Below are 20,528 nucleotides of genomic sequence, written 5' to 3'. Positions count from 1 at the left end.
GTTGGTTCAAAAGAATTATCTAAAAGACTATGTACAAATACTCATGTGGCTCTCCGAATTTTATTATTATTTTTTAATAAAAAAATTAATATTAACACTGGTGCTTGGATGGTCAAATAAAATGTGCCTGACACAATTATTTTTATTTTTACATTAAAAAAATAACACAAATAATTTTGCACTACTGCTTGAATGCATGTCTAATAAAATGTGTTTAAAAAAAAACACCACAAAATTTTAACACTGGTGCTTGAATGGTCAGATAAATGTGTTTTACAGATAAATTACATTTATTTTTTAATTTTATATTTAATACAAAAATTATCAAAATAAAGTGACAGCAATATTTCAGTCTCACTTCCAGACTGATCGACACAAACCCAGTATCCGATGCTTCTGTCAGGGCAAGCGAGTTGCACATCCCTTCACAGCAGAGAGCAGAGTGGCACAAAGAGTCAGGCTAATGAGGCTTGAGTGGCACTGGCATATACAAAACGCTTGGCATCTCTTGGCAAGCACATCCCTCTATCTCTCTGCTCGCCGGCCTTCTCATCGCTCTCTCTCTCTCTTTCTCTCATCATCGCCTTTGCTGGCTCTTTCCGCCAGGCCCATGGTTTCCTGGCAGCGATGCCCGTCTCTGTATGCCATCCTGGGAGGCGTCGTATCCCCTCCAGAGAGCTGGCCCCTGCGGCTGATGGAGCCTTTCAGTCCAGAGAATGGGGGCATTGTGAGGAATTGTGGGTCATGGCCGGAGTAGGCGGCAGTTTGCTCATATACAGGCCCCTCACACACTCACACAGGGCGCTTAGAACTGAGAGCCAAAGATAGACATCCAACCTCTCAGCTTTAAAAATGTCTCCTCAGGAAGTAGCAGTGTGAGAAAGTGTGTGTGAGAGATGTGCATGGCAACACTAAAAGTATGCAAGTTTGTGTGTGTGTTTCTCTTGAGCGCGTAAAAGCTAAAAAGAAACAATTTCACGGCATTGTGCGACGGTGTGGTTGCGTTTGTGATTCGGCCCCTGCATACATGCATTTATTGCATTCATGTCTTAAAGAAAGCATTGTTGGAGGTGTGTGTTTCTTTGAAGGAACTGGTTATACATGATATGCACATTGTCTGGATCTATTTATTCAAAAATATTAATTTAAAACTTTTGAATAGCTATTTAATAATTAATGATATTTATAAATGAATGTAGCTCAAACAGTAGTATGCATGGCGCTTACAACACCATAGAGAAAGAAAAAAATAAATAAAGATGCGTACACTCAAATGTATTGAAGATGTAAGAAAAAGGTTACACCACATGACATGTTATGGCATTTTAGAGTCATTTAATTGAAACGTTTGTTGAAAATGGTGAGCGTTTTTCAAATCCCTATGAAACCAAGTATATTTTGCTGAACTTGTCACATGTTTTAAACCAGATATTTTAAAGATTGTCCTTTTATTTATCATGAACACTGCCATTGACACATATGCTATTACACAGTAGGCCTATAACAAAAAGTTATCTGTTATATGGGGCAGTCATGGCCTAATGGTTAGAGAGTCAGACTGGTTACCTGAAAGTTGTGGGTTTGATTCTCAATACAGTCAGGAAATGACTGAGGTGACCTTGAGCAAGGCACCAATCGCTCCTGCTGTGTGTGTGTGTGTGTGTGTGTGTGTGTGTGTGTGTGTGTGTGTGTGTGTGTGTGTGTGTGTGTGTGTGTGTGTGTGTGTGTGTGTGTGTGTGTGTGTGTGTGTGTGTGTGTGTGTGTGTGTGTGTGTGTGTGTGTGTGTGTGTGTGTTTACTACTCCTAATGTGTTTACACTAACTTGAATGGGTTAAATGCAGAGGACAAGTTCCAAGTATGGGTTACCATGCGTGGCCTTCACATGTTCACATGTGTGTAGCCTACCTATGAAAACAAACCGTTTTCAAAGATGCTGGAAAAAAACAGCACAGCACCGTCATATTGGCCTATACTACATTTAAAGCAGGGACAAAGGCATGTTTGATCTGTAGATAGTGTTTATAGCAGCTAAACAATGAAGCTCAGTCAGGTAGCCTACTGTAGAGACGAGCAGCGCTCTCTCAAAGCTCACTCAGCTCCACCTAGTGGCTATAAGAGGCCACGCAATCCTTCACTGCACATTTCACTGCATTTTCACTAGTCTAACCCGAGTATAATACACACCAGCACCCTAGTTATACCTCATTTTCTCAATGCATAGTGCTCATTTCCCCACCGCTGGCAACCCTGAGTGGCCGGAGGTGTTTTGGCACATGATGTATCCTTCCACAAGCGTAGGAGGAGAAATATAGTACCATTGTTTGCTTCGTCTTCTACTGCTCATGCAGCCTATCCACGGACACCCCGCCTCATTAATATTCAGCCACCGGACTCCTTTCTCTCACCGTGCTGCACTAAGACAAAAGAGCATTGTGGAGAAACCTCCTGTTTTAATTATGATGAGAAGGTGCGGAGGGGGTGTGAAGAGAGAGAAAAGCGAGAAGAGAGACTGATTTGCTGGTGTGTAAGACATTCACTCTGTGACATTTTGTGTGTCGAAAGTGTGTTTATTATTTCTATGTTTGTGTTTTTACTTGGGGTTGTGTTTTTTTAAGGTGGTAGGCTATTTTGTGTGTGTGTGTGTGTGTGTGTGTGTGTGTGTGTGTGTGTGTGTGTGTGTGTGTGTGTGTGTGTGTGTGTGGTACAGCTGCAAGTCTGTTGTGGCTTGTTGCCATCATGCAAATTGGCATCTGATAAAACAGCATTGACTGAATTTGCTTAAGGGATGTAGAGGAAAGGAGTAAATAGAAGAGAATTAGTTCTTGTTGCAAAACCCACAGTCACAGCATTTCTCGCCTCTCCCTCTCTGCCTCCCCCATTCCCAAATGAATCATCTCCAAATGAATAAACCAAAATCTTGAAATAGCTGCTACTTTATCTTTATTTATTCATTTAGGGAAAATATGTGTTTGATGCCTGACACTGTACTGATAATCTACCATTCCATGAGCTAATATCACAGCGATTAGAGTTGACATGTGACTGAAAAGTTCATATCGGCACCATATCCATGATAACTGTTTTCTTTTTTTTCTTTTTTTATTGGCTGATATTTGATATTCTACTTGAATCTGCCTAAGATTGAAATCACTGTCTAGAAAATGTTTTACAAGATTTAATTTAATACAAAAATAAATAATTAAATTTAATATTTAAAATATGTAATATTTATAATTTAAATATTTATCACTTGGAATATATACAGTATATATAGAGAGAGATATACACACAAACAAACAGTTTCATTTATTTGCTAAAGGCATGTTTCCTATTGTTATGTTTCCTATTGTTGAGTGTGTAAAAGGTATTTAAAAAAATCGAAATCGAAGATGATCCACTGTAAACAACTGTAAAAATCATTTAAGTAAAATGTATCAATCACATGTCAAGATTTACTGATTTTCCTTGTCATGGCCATGTCTATCGAAGTCTTCATTTAAGCTTTAAGTGACCCACTCCGTCAGCTTATCTAGATAGAGCCTCTCCACTGTCACGTCCTCATTCAACTGCACCATCTCAATTAAGACTCTATGATGGCTTCACCCCACTTGACCCAAATTGACCTCTGACCTCAAGGTTCACGCCTCCCACAATGTCAAGCATGCGTGTGGATGTGCTTGGCCAAGGGGGGATCGTGAGGGGGTCGGTAAAGGGCTTTTGTCCCCTCTGTGTCCAGCCACCCTCTCTCCCTAAGGATGCTGTCAGGGCTTTTATTGTGTTCCTTTGAATGTAATGGGCCCTGAGGGAGGGCTTGCAAGAGCAAAAATCCCTTAATCATCAAACAAATATGAGTTTAAAGTCAGTTTTGTGGGATTGAAGATATCCAGCTATTTTTATGTGTTTTCATCTGAGTTGTGAATATATTTCTGCCCAGTTTTTGCTCTTAATGATGAAAATCACCACTGACCGCCTCCTAAGTTGGTATTTCTTTTCTCACGGCTTTGTTGTTCATTTTTTTCTTGTTCTGCTCTCCGCTTAATGAACCTCTTGAACTTTGCTGCCCTTGGCGGAAGCAGGTGTGAGCTCCACTGTGCTCTTTTCCATTCAGATCCAAACACCTTCACAAGCCTATAAGCGAAAAACATGGGAACCTCGCATAAGAAAAACATAAGCACCAATTTCTGCTGACAGGAAACTTCCTGACCTCAACGGGCTTTGTTAAAGCCCCATAGTGTGTGATTTTAGCAGCCTTATTGTTCCGTAAACCGTGCAATCAAAAAAGTTAACAAACTAAGGAGTGCATATTGTAACTGAAAAAATACCTTAATTAGACAAAATATCTCTTATCTTTGAAGAAATGTAAAATAAATATATGCAAGGTATTGCTTCATTTAATTTGTAATCCACTTGCTCTCTCTCTGTATTTTTCTCGTTGTACTGTTTGTGTGAGCACTGATCAGAGGGAGGCCTGCGGTTGAAAGGGACCATGGCCCCTGAACACAGCCCGCCTGTAATCCTGTTAATGTGAGCTAAAGACAGGCACTCTCCCCATACAGACCGGCTTTCAGAGCACACACAGGACTTTCCCCTCGGCACACAGTCCCACTGACCCACTTAGAGACAGGAGAAAATGGATGAACTCTCAAATTAAATGGTTTCTGATTCTGGTTTTGCTGAAAGATAAATACCAAAATAATAATGATAAATAAATAAAAATTAATACAGAACATTCCCCAAACATTTGCATATGGTTCCCATTTTAGTAGCTTTGTGGTAGTTATAGTTTTTTTTTTTAAGGTTCTTCAGATTTTGTGTAACCATAATCCAGTGTTCTCATAATATTGCAGTGCCATAAACACCTAATGAACCTATACAGAACTTTGGTTATTTTTTAAGTTTTATTTTTTTTTTTTTAAAGAAAAGAAAGAAAACATAGCTAAACCAAAGTTTCACTGATTAAAATTGTTATATGTCCTACAATTAGCTTGATGCCGCTAGTTTTTAACAACTGCAGACTACAAGCACAATTAATCAAGACGATCACGTGGACTTCAACCTCCAGTAGTTTAATTTTGAAACCTTTAAATCTCGTTTTCAAACAAAACACAAACAAATCAAGTATGTAAATAGCACATTACGTGCAGTTAGAATTCTTCATTTTTGGTGATTATAAAGCGCAATTAAGCACTTCAGCCTCAGCGTCTATTCACATCCCAGCTGTCCACCTGTCTGAGGCCTGGGAAAAGACCTTGGCGCTGGTTCACGTCTCTGTAAAAGACGCTCTGCGCGAATGAAAAGGGGCGTAGAGCTGCTCCTCGCACAGCCCGCGAGCTCCAGGCGCTCCTAATAACGTGTTATCAAAATAAGACCCCCACTTTCTCTTCTCCGTTTGATCCCAGAAAGTGAAACTGTGCTAATTACGCGACGGAGGCCATCTGGACTCTTCGTTAACCCTTTCCGCAGTGATTGTAGGCTATAGGCGCCATTTCGATTTAAACGGCGCTTTCACTTGGAATTAGCGTGATTTGACGTCATTGTTTATCTTTGAGCTGAATGTAAAATTAATGTCCGCGTGACTTTAACCAAAACCACAGAAACATTCCCGTCTCGAAAAACATAGGCTACAGTGTAATTCACTCCCACACACTCACACACCTTCGAGGGATAACAATTAATTTAAAACATGACTTTTAAACAATATAAATCTTTGAACAATTTATTTAAATGTCATTCCATACAGAATTTGTTGTTCAAACGCAAAATATGCTGGGTAGAAATAATCCATGTAAAGAAAAAAAAGTATTTGTCCTCAAATTAATCTCCTTAAAACTGATAAACGTGTAACATACATTTAACATCTTACGTCAATCCAAATATTTTTCCCCTCCAAATTTTAGCAATTTTCTCATTAAAACATGTTCATGAGTCCCAATATTCACAGTGTTTCTAATCTGTGTGTGAAACAAATAATCCAGAAAACAATATTTATCTGAAAAAAAAACCACACACAAAAAAACTTGTAATTTTATGTTATAGACATTGAAATATTCCAGCTGTTTATGATTCATATTTTTCAAATTCATTTTTGGGGAAATACAAATTACAACAAACGAATACAAAACATTTCCCACAATCATCCCATTGCAGATTTTCCTTGTTTTTGAAAATATATTAAAAAATAAAGAGAAAGCATAAACTGCATTTTACAGTGAGCTTTCTTATATAACAAATATTTCTAAGAGCTAATCATGCGAATAATCAGCTTATCCTCTGTCTCGGCGCTGTGGAGCCATTCGCAGCTCTGCAACACCATCTAGTGGTGTTATAAGGAATCACAGGTATGTTGCCTCAGAGTAACATAATATACGTTTAAACTTCTACATTCTCATTGTTCCTCAGGTAAATAATTTTATATAACAACATATTATGATAAAAAATAATGGAACAAAGTTTGTTGTTTTATTTTAAGTCGGTAAAATAAATTGCACCCGCAGAGAACATCACAGGTGGCAGCTGAACAAATGCAAACAGGTGAAAGCAGCTCATTTAGCTGCTGAGTTTTTCCACTTCGTTTGGTGTGGCCACTTCATGAAGCTCACTGTGACCTTCCTCCTCCCCCGGCACCTGAAACAAACATTTCATTACAGCACAAAGCAAGTCTTGTTTAAGATACTGTCTCTGCATATTGGACATCAGTTGTTCCACTCAATAGTTTTAATATGTCCCGACAATCCATTACTGCATATTAGGCAATAATGCCTAATAATTGCACTGTCAGTCAAGGAATCTTTGTTTAAAACACACAATATAGCATATCAAAATGATATCAGAAAGTCTTCACCTCCCAGTAGAGTCCATCCTCAAAGCAGTGAGTATCCGGAGGAGCACCGTAGATTGGCAGACTCAAAATGAACCCTGAGGAGTGCAAACACATATTCCTATTACACAAAATACTGCACACACATGTATGCACAAGGAACAATATACAGCAAAAATTCTGGTTGATTAATTTTCATACAACTAACTGGGATTTAACTATTTAATTGTCTTTTAATTTGACTTACAGTGTAACAGTGTCTACACCAGATGCGAGCGGTGCGACGAGATAAAAGCAAACAGAACCCATTATAATTGTGACGCTGTCTACTCTGGATGTGGCACAACACAACACAACACAGCACAACAAATCTCCGACAGTAAACCTATACCTCATTCCATTCCCCACGTATTCAAAGCGCTCATGCTACTTTTGACACGTAGAACAAATAGGGGTGTAGACACGATGTTAGCTTCATACACATACTTCAAGAAGTTATTTATTTATACGTTGTATGTATGATTTTCTTTAAAGCTGTGCAGAGATCAAAGGACATTTATTTATTTTAAAGTTCCTCTATGGTGAAAATAAAGTTTTTAATGTTTTTTACATGTCTATGTGGTGTTTTTAATATGCTTTAAGACAAACCTTGTGCAAATTCATCAGTCAACACTATTGCTGAGTATTTTCTTTTTTGAACGAGTCACGTCAACGTGTAGGGAGGGGTTGAAAACATGTCTATGGATGCTGATTTTTAGAAGGCAGTTGTCTGACTCTGAGATCGAATGGGAATATGGTTTGTGTAACATTAGCAACACATTATTAGCAGTTTGATAACATAGTCAAGCCAAAGGCTAATCATATCAATTACCGTTATGTGTCCGAATTGTAGAGAGCGATACATAAATGCATTACCATTCTGATACATCAACTTGTAGACAAGCCTGTATAATTCACTTTTCCTCTTCTTCTGAGTCATTCTCTGGTTCAACACACATATGGCGGAATTAAACCAATATTTAATTCTAACCAATTATTTTCACAGGACTTTTTTTTTTTTAAATGTCATTTTGATTATCAAAGATTAGTTTTAAGGGATAAAACTATTAGCTGCAGGGGGAAAATATTTTCTATTTCAGTTTATATTCCATGTTTTTAGTATATTTTTAGTCCAAGTTCCATTTTTAACTTAAAATATATATATTATAGTTATTTATTATAATGATTTTATTATTGTTGTTATTATTTATTATTGTTGTTACATTTCCGTATTAAATTCTTTACATTCACATTTTAAAGTGGATCGACCAACATGTAACAGCTAAAGTGTTAGATTTAGCAAATATTTAAATATTCAGCTCTATACATGTTTGTATTGTTTATATTTATTTTTCAGTGTGTTGCGCAAACTATCACTGACGATGTGCAGTGGCGTCTATGCAGATATAAAATGTGAATAATTTTTTATGCTTATTTACAGATTCATAAATTTTTTTAGGAAGTCTACTAGAATAGGTTTACATGATTTAATTTTAATGTTCAAAAATCTCATTGCCATTCAAATGTATCATTTAAATTGTTGCAGCACCTGTGTTCAACCTTTGTCTGAAGACTCAGTAGATAAGTTAAGATTGTTAAGAAAAACAAGCTGATAGGCCTGAACCTCCTTCGCAAGCACGACTTGTGCAAGACGATTCACAGCGGTAATTTCTTTTAAATAATACATCTCCTACATTTCAGATGTGATGTTATAACTGTGTCATTTCTCTACATCACGGCAAAAAGTGTATGTCCGTATAACAATGACCTGCATCAAACTGCACGGTTCAGGAAGAAACCAGCAGGCAGACAAGCATGCACTCACCACACTTTACAACTGTACACCCACCTGTAACTAGACCACCAAACAGAGCCATTCCCAGTGTGACGGCCAGGGAGATAGCCTGAAACCCTCCCTTAGATTCAGGCTTCCATTGTCCAGTTTCAACTTCACCGAAAACTCTTTGCAATCTGTATAAGATTAGATACAGTGTCTCTTCTCACAAAGAATGAGTTCTGCATTATTTTTGGCAATGACACATGTATGCAACATATTGCAAAATATTTACCTTATTAAGTAAAATGTAATATATATACGTTATATATAAAGAATACAGCAATAATAATAAGAAGAAAATTGCACATTGTTACTAAGCAATTAAACTAAAGATAATGTCAAAGGATTAGTTCCCTTCAGAATCATTTTTTTGGTTTGTGTTTTTGTATTGTATTTCCTGACAATTTACTCACCCCCGGGCCCATGTCATCCAAGATGTTCATGTCTTTCTTTCTTCAGTCAAGAAATAAAGGTTTTTGAGGACAACATTCCAGGATTGAAGGTCCTCAACTCAAATATTTGAACTGATATTCTATTATATCTATTGTCTGAGTTACATTGCTAATGCGTGTATTACTTTGGCATATCATATCTGTCCCATGCAATGGTTATGTCAACAACGCAATTTGAGAGTGAATCCCACATTGTCACTTCCTAAATTTCGCAGCCTGGAACCAACTGTCTTGTCCTTACCACAGCATGAACACTTATTCAATGAATGACATTTGCAGCAAGAACGTGCAAAACTGCTCGCTCATCTCAGCCTGTAGCGATCTCAGAAAGTGCTGCTACATCAGTGAACCGTCCAAACTGCAACGAGACTCCTATTTACACACCTGTTGTTAAGCAAATACCTCTGCGTTCTAAGCAGTGAGTGATTCTGACTGATAATAAACACCTCTGATGGGGACCACTCATGATCAATGACATGTCCGTGATCGAAACGCCCACCGCTGCAAAACGCGACGCAAATGTAAATGACTAACATTCTCCAGCGCGCACACACACCGTGTGCTTTTCATTTGAGAAATACATGGAAACTGCCTTGGAACGAAATGACAATTATCATTCTACGTGTGAGCAGTGCTGTCTAATACGAAAAGGTATCCGACATTAGCATCCATCGCTGTTCGTCCTGTAGTTATGAAATAGTATATGCCCAAATATAATTCTGCTGAAAATGCAGCTGCTTGCGTACTTCGTATGTAAATAAGGTGAATACATTGTTTTGGATTTTAAATCATGGTAATGTTTACATTTCATGATCAACTCATTAGCCGACACATGGACTCAAATTAGCAAAGACATACAGTGTCTACTTAACCGCTATGTCTGCTAATTTTCTATTGCTGTTGATATTTGCTAACATTGCAATCTGCTTTGTTATACATGTTGCTGCTGTACAAATACTAGGAATTGCTGTCGCTCTGTTAGATATAGGAATACAAACAAAAGCCTATTTCACTTTAAAGAATTCAGCAAAGCTTTCTTTGTATCCTTACATTGCCTGCTATTCTCTAGCTGCTAATGCTAGTAATTCACTCTAAGCATTAAATCAGGACTGTTGACATGACACATGATGTAAACCTCGTGAATGGTTAGTTCATAAGGAATTGAAGAAGCAGACTACACAAAAACGCATAGTGATATAGCATGAAACCCCATGCACTTATCTTAGATGTTGAATTTCAGAGGATGAGCAGAGAGCTCATTGGCTACTTATACGGCAGGAACAAATCAGCTGCGCCCCTATAGATAACGATGTGATTATGAACACGTGTGTTAAAGGACCTATTAGCCCTGCGCCATCTATAGTTTCATGCCAGAAGCCCAGAACTTTGTATAGGTACTTTTTAACCACAAATGCTCGTCTTGCACGTCCACGACTTTACGCATTACGTAATCACGTTGGAAAGGTCAGGCGGTTACCTGACGTAGGTGGAAAAGGTAGGGTAGGGCGAAAAACTCCACCGCATTTTCTCCTCCAACTTCAAAATCGTCCAACATCATTGTTTTACCTTTTATTTATAATTTTTTTTGTAAAGGGCGTTTGACTTAGTCTTTGCACGTTCGCTTTGTAAACACTAGGTCGGTACTTCCGCCTCTGTCACGCGTTACCTTTCAATGTGATAACGTAATGTGTGGCGCATCACAGCAAGTGCAAGACGAGCATTTGTAGTTAAAAAGAATATAAATGTTTTTGTTTTTTTGTTGAAAATGACAGATTGTTTCGTTAGATAAGACCCTTATTCTCTACTGGGATCGTGTAGAGACCTTTGAAGCTGCATTGAAACTGCAATTTGGACCTTCAACCCATTGGTTCCCGTTGAAGTCCACTATATGGAGAAAAATCCTGGAATATGTTCCTCAAAAACCTTCATTTCTTTTCGACTGAAGAAAGAAAGACATGAGTATCTTGGATGACGTGGGGGTGAGTAAATTATCAGGACATTTTTATTCTGAAGTGAACTAATCCTTTAATTATCATTAATTGTCTTTAAGACAATCACAAATCATTATTCATGCAAATAATTACATATCAACTACTGACTTACCCTTCTCCATAAACTTCTGGGGATGCTAGGGCAGCGGTGACAGCACCCACCACAGCTCCCAGAATTCCTGGCATTCCATGCAGGTTATGAATGCCACAAGTGTCCTGAATTTTCAGTTTCGATTCCAAAACCGGCTAAAAGAGCATAATAGAGCAACCAATGAGATACTGAGGTTTGGTGTGGTGTTTACAGTTGTGTGTTAGAGAAGTGTGTGCTTCTAACCGTGAGGTATTTGTATCCCAGGACTGAAATAGTTCCAGCAAGGAATCCTACGATCATAGAGCCAAATGGTGTCAGCATCATCTCTCCAGCTGTTCCCACAGCAACACCACCAGCCAGTGCGGCATTCTGAATGTGCACCTGAAAAAGACAGAAGCTTGTGTGAGAGTTTGTAATCTTGAAGTTTGTGATGTAATATCAAAGATGGCCAAAAGGGGATGCTCACCATGTCCAATTTGCCTTCTGGGTTGACGAGGGCAGAGAAAGCGAATGTAGACAGTGTACAGGCGGCCAGAGAGTAGTAAGTGTTCATGGCGGTTCTGTGCTGGGGGTCCCCGTGGTGTGTAATGGCTGAGTTGAAGCTGGGCCAGAACATCCACAGATAGATGGTACCTGAGCAGAACCAAAGCTTTAGTGGCTCCAAGAGCCCTGGATGACCACAGGCCAGAATTTTGTAGGCGTGTAAACTATTCAAGTGACTCACCGATCATGGCAAAGAGGTCAGAGTGGTAGACAGACGAGTTTCTGTGTTGGCTCTTGTTCAGGTTTGGTCTGTACAGGACACGGGTCACCATTAAGCCAAAGTATGCACCAAATGTATGAATGGTCATGGATCCTCCAGCATCATTGGCCTATAGATACCATTGACATTTAAATTTATTTATCAGTTTATCAACAATTTATCAGTAATTAATCCAGTACCATGGATTTATTATGACCGCCGCTAGCGTAGCTAGCGAAAGCGGTCATATAGGGATTGTCAAAGTTTTTTTTTTTTTTTTTTTTTATCATCTACTGAATTTTTCGTCAATGATACCAGGGACACCGAAACACCGGGGAACATGAAATTTGGTGGGCATGTAGCCCCACTAGACTTTTACGGAAAAATTTCGTTTGGTCCCCGGGGGCCACCCCCCCGCGCTGGGCCCCCCCAAACCCAAAAAATGCAGTTTTTCCTAAATAACTACCTGAACTGTGGCACCGAGGATGAAGACATTTTTATGGTATGTTGGTCTTAAGGGCCCACATCAACCTAGCCCATAATCACTCATTTGTGATTTGCGCCCCTCCCATAAAAAATGAAAATGCAATATTATTCTGCTTTAATCGCCCCTATCTTCAGTTGAGATGTTCAGAACTGCACCATATTTCATGTGTATGATTAACTTGACATCCTCTGGGGGTATGCTAAGTTTCGTAGAATTTCATCCATGGGGGGGTATAAAATAAATTCATTTATGTGCACAATTAGTGACTGTACACTCATCGGCCTGTAGATGGTGGTGTTGAGCGAAGGGTTGCTGGTTTAGGATGATACTGTCACACACACACATGCAGGAATACAAACAAACGCAAGCATGCACACACACTGACATCCACACGCACAGACACACACCCATACACACACATACAAATCCACATGCACAGACACACACACACACAAACACACACGCGCACACACATGTACGCACGCATACATACACGCACAGACACACACACACACACAGACACACACATACACACACACACAGACAGACATGCACATACTACTACTTTTTTTAGGTATATACATAAACACGCAATACAGCCAAATTGCTCCACGTCATTTATTTTTGTGGAAAGCCAGTGCAGGCCTGAGCGGCGGTCATATTTTGTACCGCCATGCGGTACATCTAGTTTTTTATTAAGCATGTATCAAACATTAGAGAAGCACAATATATTGGCACCATTTTGGTTATCGATATTGGGTTGAGGCTCTTTTTTTACATTTAGATTAACTTCAAATGTAATCTTTATCAGTTTTCAAAATACTGTACTGTAATGCTGTAATGCCTAAATGCATTTGAAGCATTTAAAACAATTTACTTTACAATTTACTCTGCAGTTTTCTTTCTATCTTATTTAAACAAATCCGTATAGAATTTTAATATCGGCATTTATCAATTATCAGCCATAAAATGAAATGAATTATCAGTTTATCATTATCAGCCAGAATTGTAATAATGGTGCATCCCTATAAAACATGTGCCCAGTGTTTGGAAAATTAACGTCATTTATGTGAAAATTACAATTTAATAACAATTAACAAAATTTGAAAATTAAATTTGTTGTGTTTCTGTACTCACCCCAAGGATAGAAAGCAGGATGAACTCATTGACGGCAAACAATGTCACCTCAAAAATGGCCATAACAAGTAGCTGCACAGGACTGGTCTTCCCCAAAACGGCGCCAAAAGAGATCAGCACAGCACCAGTGCAGAAGTCTGCATTTATCATGCTGCAGAAGAAACATATTCACTGTGAGAAAATATGAATATAAATGTGCATGTGCCTGTGTGTTAGAGGCTGCAAAGTCTAGTCAGCTGCTAAACTACCACATCCACTCAGTGGCGCTGTGTTCAGCTGTAATCCAATATACAGACATGAGGCCACAGCAGCAAATGTGCATTCAAAACATGAAGGATAAGAAACCTGGAAGCTTAAAGTTAAAGAAATTTTAGCTGTCATCTTTCTGTGCATCACCCCTTTACTGAGATGAAGTGATTAGACTATTGTTGCAAATCTTCCATCTTCACTGACAAATAGATCTTTGTGAGCTGCTTCCGCTGACATCAGTGTGATGAACCTCTTACAGTAAAATGTAATTTACTGTATGTAACAACAAACTAACGCATGTTTAAGGTTTCACCTTTCCACACCAACGTGGATCTTGCCTCCATGCATGCCGTGGACAAAGCCCTGCATAAGTGTGGCCCACTGTAGGGAAAAGGCTGCGATGAGGAAGTTAAATCCGACACTACTGAATCCATATCTCTGCAGAAATGTCATCAGGAATCCGAAGCCCACAAAGATCATCACATGAACGTCCTGGAAACCTAGAACACACAGTCAGATAGCTGTTTTAAAATTATTCTCCATCACAGTCTCATAGTTTTACATTTTTAATAGTATTCTCATAGACTGTAATTGATCACTGATATGTTTTTCATGACATGGGTACTTGGCAGCACTATTCAGGGCCAATTTTACACTATGGGTATGCTGAACCCAACATTAACCCATGTGTTCTTTTCTGTGTAGAGCCATTCATTCACCCATTTCACTTCTTTTGACACAATTACACTGTTGCCAAGCAACTGGCCATTGACCTGGGCACCAATGAGGATGGCACGGCCCCTGTAGGCAAACTGTCCCACATATCTCTCACACTCTTTGGCAGCCCATAAATTAGTCTGAGCTCTGTGTGTAAGCTGAGTTTGCTGCAGGACAAAAAAAGTATTTTAATGGATAGTTCACCCAAAAATGATACTTGTGTCTTTCCAAACCTGTATGACTTATTTGTTTTGTAAAACACAAAGGAGACATTTTGAAAATAATTTGGCCATACAATAAAAGTCAATGGGGTCCAAACTTTCACTGTATGAAGTTCTTCAAAATCTCTTTTTTTGTATTCCAGAGAGAAAAAAGGCATACAGGTTTGGAAACAAGAAATGGCTTGATCCAATAACTGTGAAGCAATTTATTTGCATCCTTAAAAAAGCAAAAAAATGAAACAATGATCTTCATAGACCTCTCAAATTATTATAAAACATTATAATTTATTTTATTTAAACACACAATATATAAAGATTTAATCTACACCCTTGAATGGAGTTGTTTCTCATATGACACCTGTAGTTATGTCCCACTCCCGTGGTTCTGTCTTTTCAAACTAACTCAATATATAAAGATGAAGGATAGTGACAAAATACTGTTCAGACAAGAAGTCTTTCACAACACAACAAAATCACTGTTCTTTGCTCTGGGATTTGTCCATTTCTTTCTTTATCCTTCCTAATTTTGTTTATCCTACCTAAGTATTCTGTTAAAACTGATAAGTGAAGTTTGTATGTCATGATTTATGCAACTCATTGTATATAATTCACATGTAGGTGTCTCCTGGGCTTGAAGCGCAGACACAACATGCAATACAATAAATGTAATTAAGTGGTTCACACAAGTCTGGAGCTGAGGGCAAGTTTAGTGCAAATCGCAGAGATTAAAGGACGAGACTTGGGTTTAGTAAAGTGAGGTGGATGGGAAATCCAACTACAGTTGAAACTTGACGACAGTTGCACAAAGCCAAGCACAAAACAAAATCAAGCTTTTAAAGAGATCAAATTCTTAAAGGTAAACATGCTTCACTTAAAACCAGTCAGACTGCTCAAACACAAGTAACACAGTTTAGGCCAATGTCTGTCGGCAGTTCACCCAATCAAACACATTCCTGAGGTATCAAGTTAAAAGGCACCGTATCTGTGTTTCTGCTGGCAAACTAAATAGATTTATTGATCTACATTGTTTATTTTTTTAATTATTACCTAATTGCATGATCATATCAGAGCCACAAATATCTTCTCAAAAATGAATGCTGAATATAAAAATCCAGCCCTACTACTTACTAGTCTTCTACACACCATTCTACATGTCACTTACTGGGATAACGATAGTAGAACTCATTCTCGTAATCATTTCTAGAAGAAGTTCTGTTTTTATTCCACTCCTTGGGATGAGTGTCATGGTCATACTCCACCAGTGCTCCAAAGAGGATGATGAGGATGACCTCCAAGATGATGCACAACAGTGGCAGCCGTAGCCTCATACTCGTTGAAGAATCAGCCATGGTGCTTCCCTTTTGCCAGTATGCTTTGCTCACTCTCTATCCCTTTCCCTCTTTCTGGAGCAGGGCACAGGCTCTGATGAGTCTGGAGGCAGAGTGGAAGAGAACATCAGGGGACACAAGTCTTTTTATTGTTAGTTTGGCCACTTCATGAGCTTGTTAACGCCCACCTGCTCTCTCAAGGCTGCTGATTTGTAGCAGTTCTGGGCTCCTCCCTCACCTTTTTTTGCTCATGAGGTGTGCAAGGAGTATGTTTTGGGCTAATAAGAATATTAAAGTCAAATATGAACAATGCTATCGCAACTGAGCGATTTTTAACTGGCATACAGAAAGGTCAAAGATTTGTGTGGAAAGGTGAAAAAAAATAAATCTGGGTTCTTGTCTGGATATGAGAAGCATGAGACCAGAAGTGTAAATGGCTCCAGTGTTTTGAGGCCGATAACGATCACAGTTCTGTTAATATTGCTGATGCGGGCTGTAAATAGAAATCTAAAGGTAAGACAGGGCGTGTCTTAATCATATTCAAACATGGTGGTGTATGTTTTATCCACATTGAAAGCAGTTAAACCTAACTATTACAAAGTTTTTCTTTTTTCCAGCATTCACTTTCAAACACATTCCACAATACACACATATTTACAATTACAATTTAAAATAACTATTTTCTATTTTTATATATTTTAGAAGGTAATTTATTCCTGTGATGGCAAAAGCTGAAATTCCAGCATCATTACTCCAGTCTTCAGTGTCACATGATTCTTCAGAAATCAGTCTAATATGCTGATTTGGTTCTTATATTTATCAATGTTAAAAACTTTTGCTCTGCTTAACATCTTACTAACCCAAAACTTTTGAGAAGTTGTTTCTGTATTAAACATTAATAATGCAAATACTAGTAAAAAAATATATATTTATGGTCTATACATTTTCTCAACTCTCACCATTAGAAGGTGTAGTAAAAATCTTGGATCCTGTATATACACATACATATGTGTATGCATAGACAGGAGAAACACTAGAAATTAGTGACATTGTCGAATCCAACAAATATCCCATTGGCTGGTTTAAACTGTCTCTAGTTTCACAGGAATCATTTACACTGTAATGTTTATACAACACCGTTGATAAAGGCCTACAAAGAAAAGCTACTAATCCGGCTCTCTGACTGACAAGGGCAAAAAAAAAAAGAGAAAAAGAGGGTTTATTGCACTCCTACGGATAAAGTATGATAAGAGGATGAGAGGTAATTCTACATGCTTCGGAAATAAAATAAACGTACAAGAAACTTGAGTGTTACCTTTTTGTGAAAATTTGATATAGTACAGAGCCAGAACCAACATCATAACCTTGGGGAAGAACTACAGGTGAGGCAGGTCTGAATCAAATTTTACATTAAAGGACATGACTAAATATTAAATATTTGAGCTTTCTTGGCAAATATACTGCATATTACTGGTTCTAATGATTTATTCAGAAGTTTAAAGTTCCACATGAACTGGAAGTTGCGAAGGACTTTGCTTCAGTCTTGTAACATATTTAAATCGGAAAAATGAATGAGGTAAAAAGAGGGCGGGGCTTGATTTTAGCGCGCATCCTTGGCATCTCTAGCTCTGAGAAGACTGATGGTTGTAGGGGAGTGGCTAAGGATGTTCTGGCCACGCCATCAAACTGACGTCATCAGGGAAGGAATGCCATTTCAGAGATGAAATCATTTTTCAGATTTTGACAAAAAATTCTGAAACCGAACAATTTTTTTCTTTTGTGAATTAACCTGCAGAGATTAATTGCTCACCACAAGACTACGTAAATATCTCCAATTGTGATTACGCAGACTTTAACAGGCTGACAAAATGTTAAAACAACTTCATGAAAAAATCTCTATTTAGGAACAGCTTTTAGGACTAACCTTAAAGCTAAACCCCTCAAGTGTCAAATTGACTAATCTGGTCAACAATGCTTGACCTTTGATCTTTTTCACCTCTGCTTTATGAGTTGCTGAAGAGTGTTGGGCTTACACACATCTGTGCATGTGTGTACAAGTCCTTTCTCAAATCGAATTTTTTTCTTTCAACCTTGTGAAAAATGCTGGTATCTCAGGTACTGATGATTAAAGCTAAAAAATAGTGGGCTTGATAGAAAGTATGAAAAAGGTGATGGATAAACTCGTAGAACGTAATACTGGGATAAGTGCGCACTCTCCTATCTAAAGTGCTTTTGAAAGAAAGTGAGAAAAATATACCTACCATGACAATGGCAATCAAAAGAAGCAGCATAGCTCTCAAGAACGGCAGTTTTAGCAAAACAACTGCTCTCTGTGTGAACCAGCAAAATGTACACCAGAGGGACATTCATGGTGCAGAAAAAATCAAGTCAAACCTGTGCTCCCACAAAAGTCTGTCACTGCTTTGAATTATTCTTGAGGGTTCCAAGAGGTAAACTTGGTAAAAAGCCTGTAGGTAGATGTATATGAGATAACGCTACTTCCAAGAGATTCTCTTCGCCATCAACAAAGCTACTGCCCACTGGGGTCTGTTGAAAGATCTCGAGATCATAAATTCCAGAATTCCTTTACACGCAGCTACAGGTCCTGGCACACACATTCATCATCTGATATTGGACAGGAGTGGAAACAGTTAACTTAAACTATAAGCAGTGAACCACTAATTGTCTTTCAGGCACTGAATGCCATGTACACTTTTATGTTACTGGCATGAAGGAATGCCAAGTCTTTTCTTTCGGACAAAGGGAACTGTAAGAAAACACAGTTTTACATTGTTTATCAAATGATGAAGAACTGCAGTAACCATTCAGAATAAAAAAGAAAGCAAACATTACAAATTAATGTGTTGTGTCATTGCAGGACAATAGTCAAAACCCTGTTAATATTCAAATTATTTTACTGACAGAAAGATCTATATTATATTTTTAATATATTAAATATATATAACAATATATAATATATTAAATATTCTGAACCCATTATTCAGAGTGTAATAACTGGGAGTAAGTGACCTCATAAAAGTATTTAGAAACATCAACAAATATCATATATTGACATTAAACAAACAAAGGCCTAAGTGCCCCTCTTTGTGTCAGAGAGCAGCCTGAGGGTGAGGACAGGGCTGTTACCAGGGCATGACAAGTCATTACACCTTTTCTCTTTTAACTCAGTATTTAATAGATCAAATGTTTGCACACTAATTTTATGCTAATGAGGTCTATAATATTTCAGATCAAGTTACACATACAAATACATTACAGTGTCTACTGTATCTCTATTCACACAATACACTAAATGCTACAGCAGGGTTTCCGTTGTCCGGTAATTGCCGGACATTGGCCGAAAAAAAAATGAAATGTCCGACAAAATTAAATCTCTCCGGTCAAATTGTCCGATTAAAATTACCTAATAATCCCGCCCCCCTAACACAATCTGAATTTAAGAATAAGCCTAAAATGTATAAAACAAAAATACATCAACCTTTGGCTATGTTATAAAGGAACAGGCTCTACCGTTTGAAAGTTATTAAACGACATCGCATGCTGCATTTCAAATAAAGCGCACGCCTAAAACGGATGTAATATAGACCTAAACAACGAACAAATGAGTGAGACGTTTCAAATATGGCCAGGCCCAGGCAGACTAGCCATAAAAGCTTTTTTCAGAGGCCAGACATTTAGAATCTGATTCACGATGGTGAATCAGGAACGCCTGAAGCCTCAGATGTCCAGACAGCTCCACCACCACCGGAGAAAAAGCAGAATCGGATCAAGATGAAGCAGCGAAGTCGCCTTGCGGAGAACAAGGTTACGCGGCTTATGCGCATTGCAAGTTGTGGAGAGACACTAGCCGCGTTTCCATTAGGCTACCCTTCAAATTGCGCAAATTGAAATTGCGAATTAAAAATACGCACAATGGAAACACGGTAATTTCGCAAAAACGCCAGTTTATCGCAAGAACGTTTTTATGCTCGCATGAGGTGGTTTTTCAGGCAATTCGAAAAAGGAATATTTCGCAAAACTGCAATGGAAACAGTTTTTGCGCATTTGCAGTCACCTGACTTAGAAGACGCGGTGTGTTTGAGGTCCATGTATAGCTACTAGGGGTGGCACGGTTCACAAAACCCACGGTTCGGTTCGTATCACGGTTTTAGGGTCACGGTTTTCGGTTCTGTACGGTTCTTGTTGTTGTTTTTTCTTTTAATCTTTAACACTCCAAAAATTTACTTCAGCATATGATATATAGCTGAATTATCTAATTATTAATTTATTTATTTCATAAATGGGGTGTGTTTGCAAAACGCAGCTTCTCATTTCCCGTGGGCTGTGTCGGACAGTTATTTGTCACCACTTTTTGCCAGGGTTGATATTATGTCCCAGCACGGATGTACCAATACAAATA

The 20,528-nt window shown here is 38.3% G+C and overlaps 2 protein-coding genes across 2 annotated transcripts in view; one reads left to right on the top strand and one right to left on the bottom strand.

Moving 5' to 3' along the window:
• Positions 1-5,700: 5,700 nt before the first annotated feature.
• rhbg (Rh family B glycoprotein) lies at positions 5,701-16,240 on the bottom strand. Its single transcript, XM_082149503.1, has 10 exons — positions 15,943-16,240; positions 14,156-14,342; positions 13,594-13,744; positions 11,952-12,099; positions 11,694-11,860; positions 11,471-11,608; positions 11,249-11,382; positions 8,706-8,827; positions 6,842-6,915; positions 5,701-6,624 (listed from the first exon to the last, which is right to left on the bottom strand). Exons 1-10 carry the CDS (start codon positions 16,127-16,129, stop codon positions 6,547-6,549), a joined length of 1,386 nt encoding a protein of 461 aa, XP_082005629.1. The 5' UTR covers positions 16,130-16,240; the 3' UTR covers positions 5,701-6,546.
• Positions 16,241-16,384: 144 nt separating this feature from the next.
• hapln2 (hyaluronan and proteoglycan link protein 2) overlaps positions 16,385-20,528 on the top strand; it is a 31,583-nt gene continuing 27,439 nt past the window's right edge. Inside the window, exon 1 of the mRNA XM_082149504.1 lies at positions 16,385-16,621. The gene's annotated coding sequence lies outside the window, so the exon portion shown is untranslated. The remainder of the gene's footprint in view (positions 16,622-20,528) is intronic.

The sequence above is a fragment of the Leuciscus leuciscus genome (genome assembly GCF_965113295.1).
Source record: "Leuciscus leuciscus genome assembly, chromosome: 20".
NCBI classification, from domain to species: Eukaryota; Metazoa; Chordata; class Actinopteri; order Cypriniformes; family Leuciscidae; genus Leuciscus; species Leuciscus leuciscus.
The sequence above is the reverse complement of the archived record's forward strand: the minus strand, read 5'-3'. Positions and strand labels throughout refer to the sequence as shown.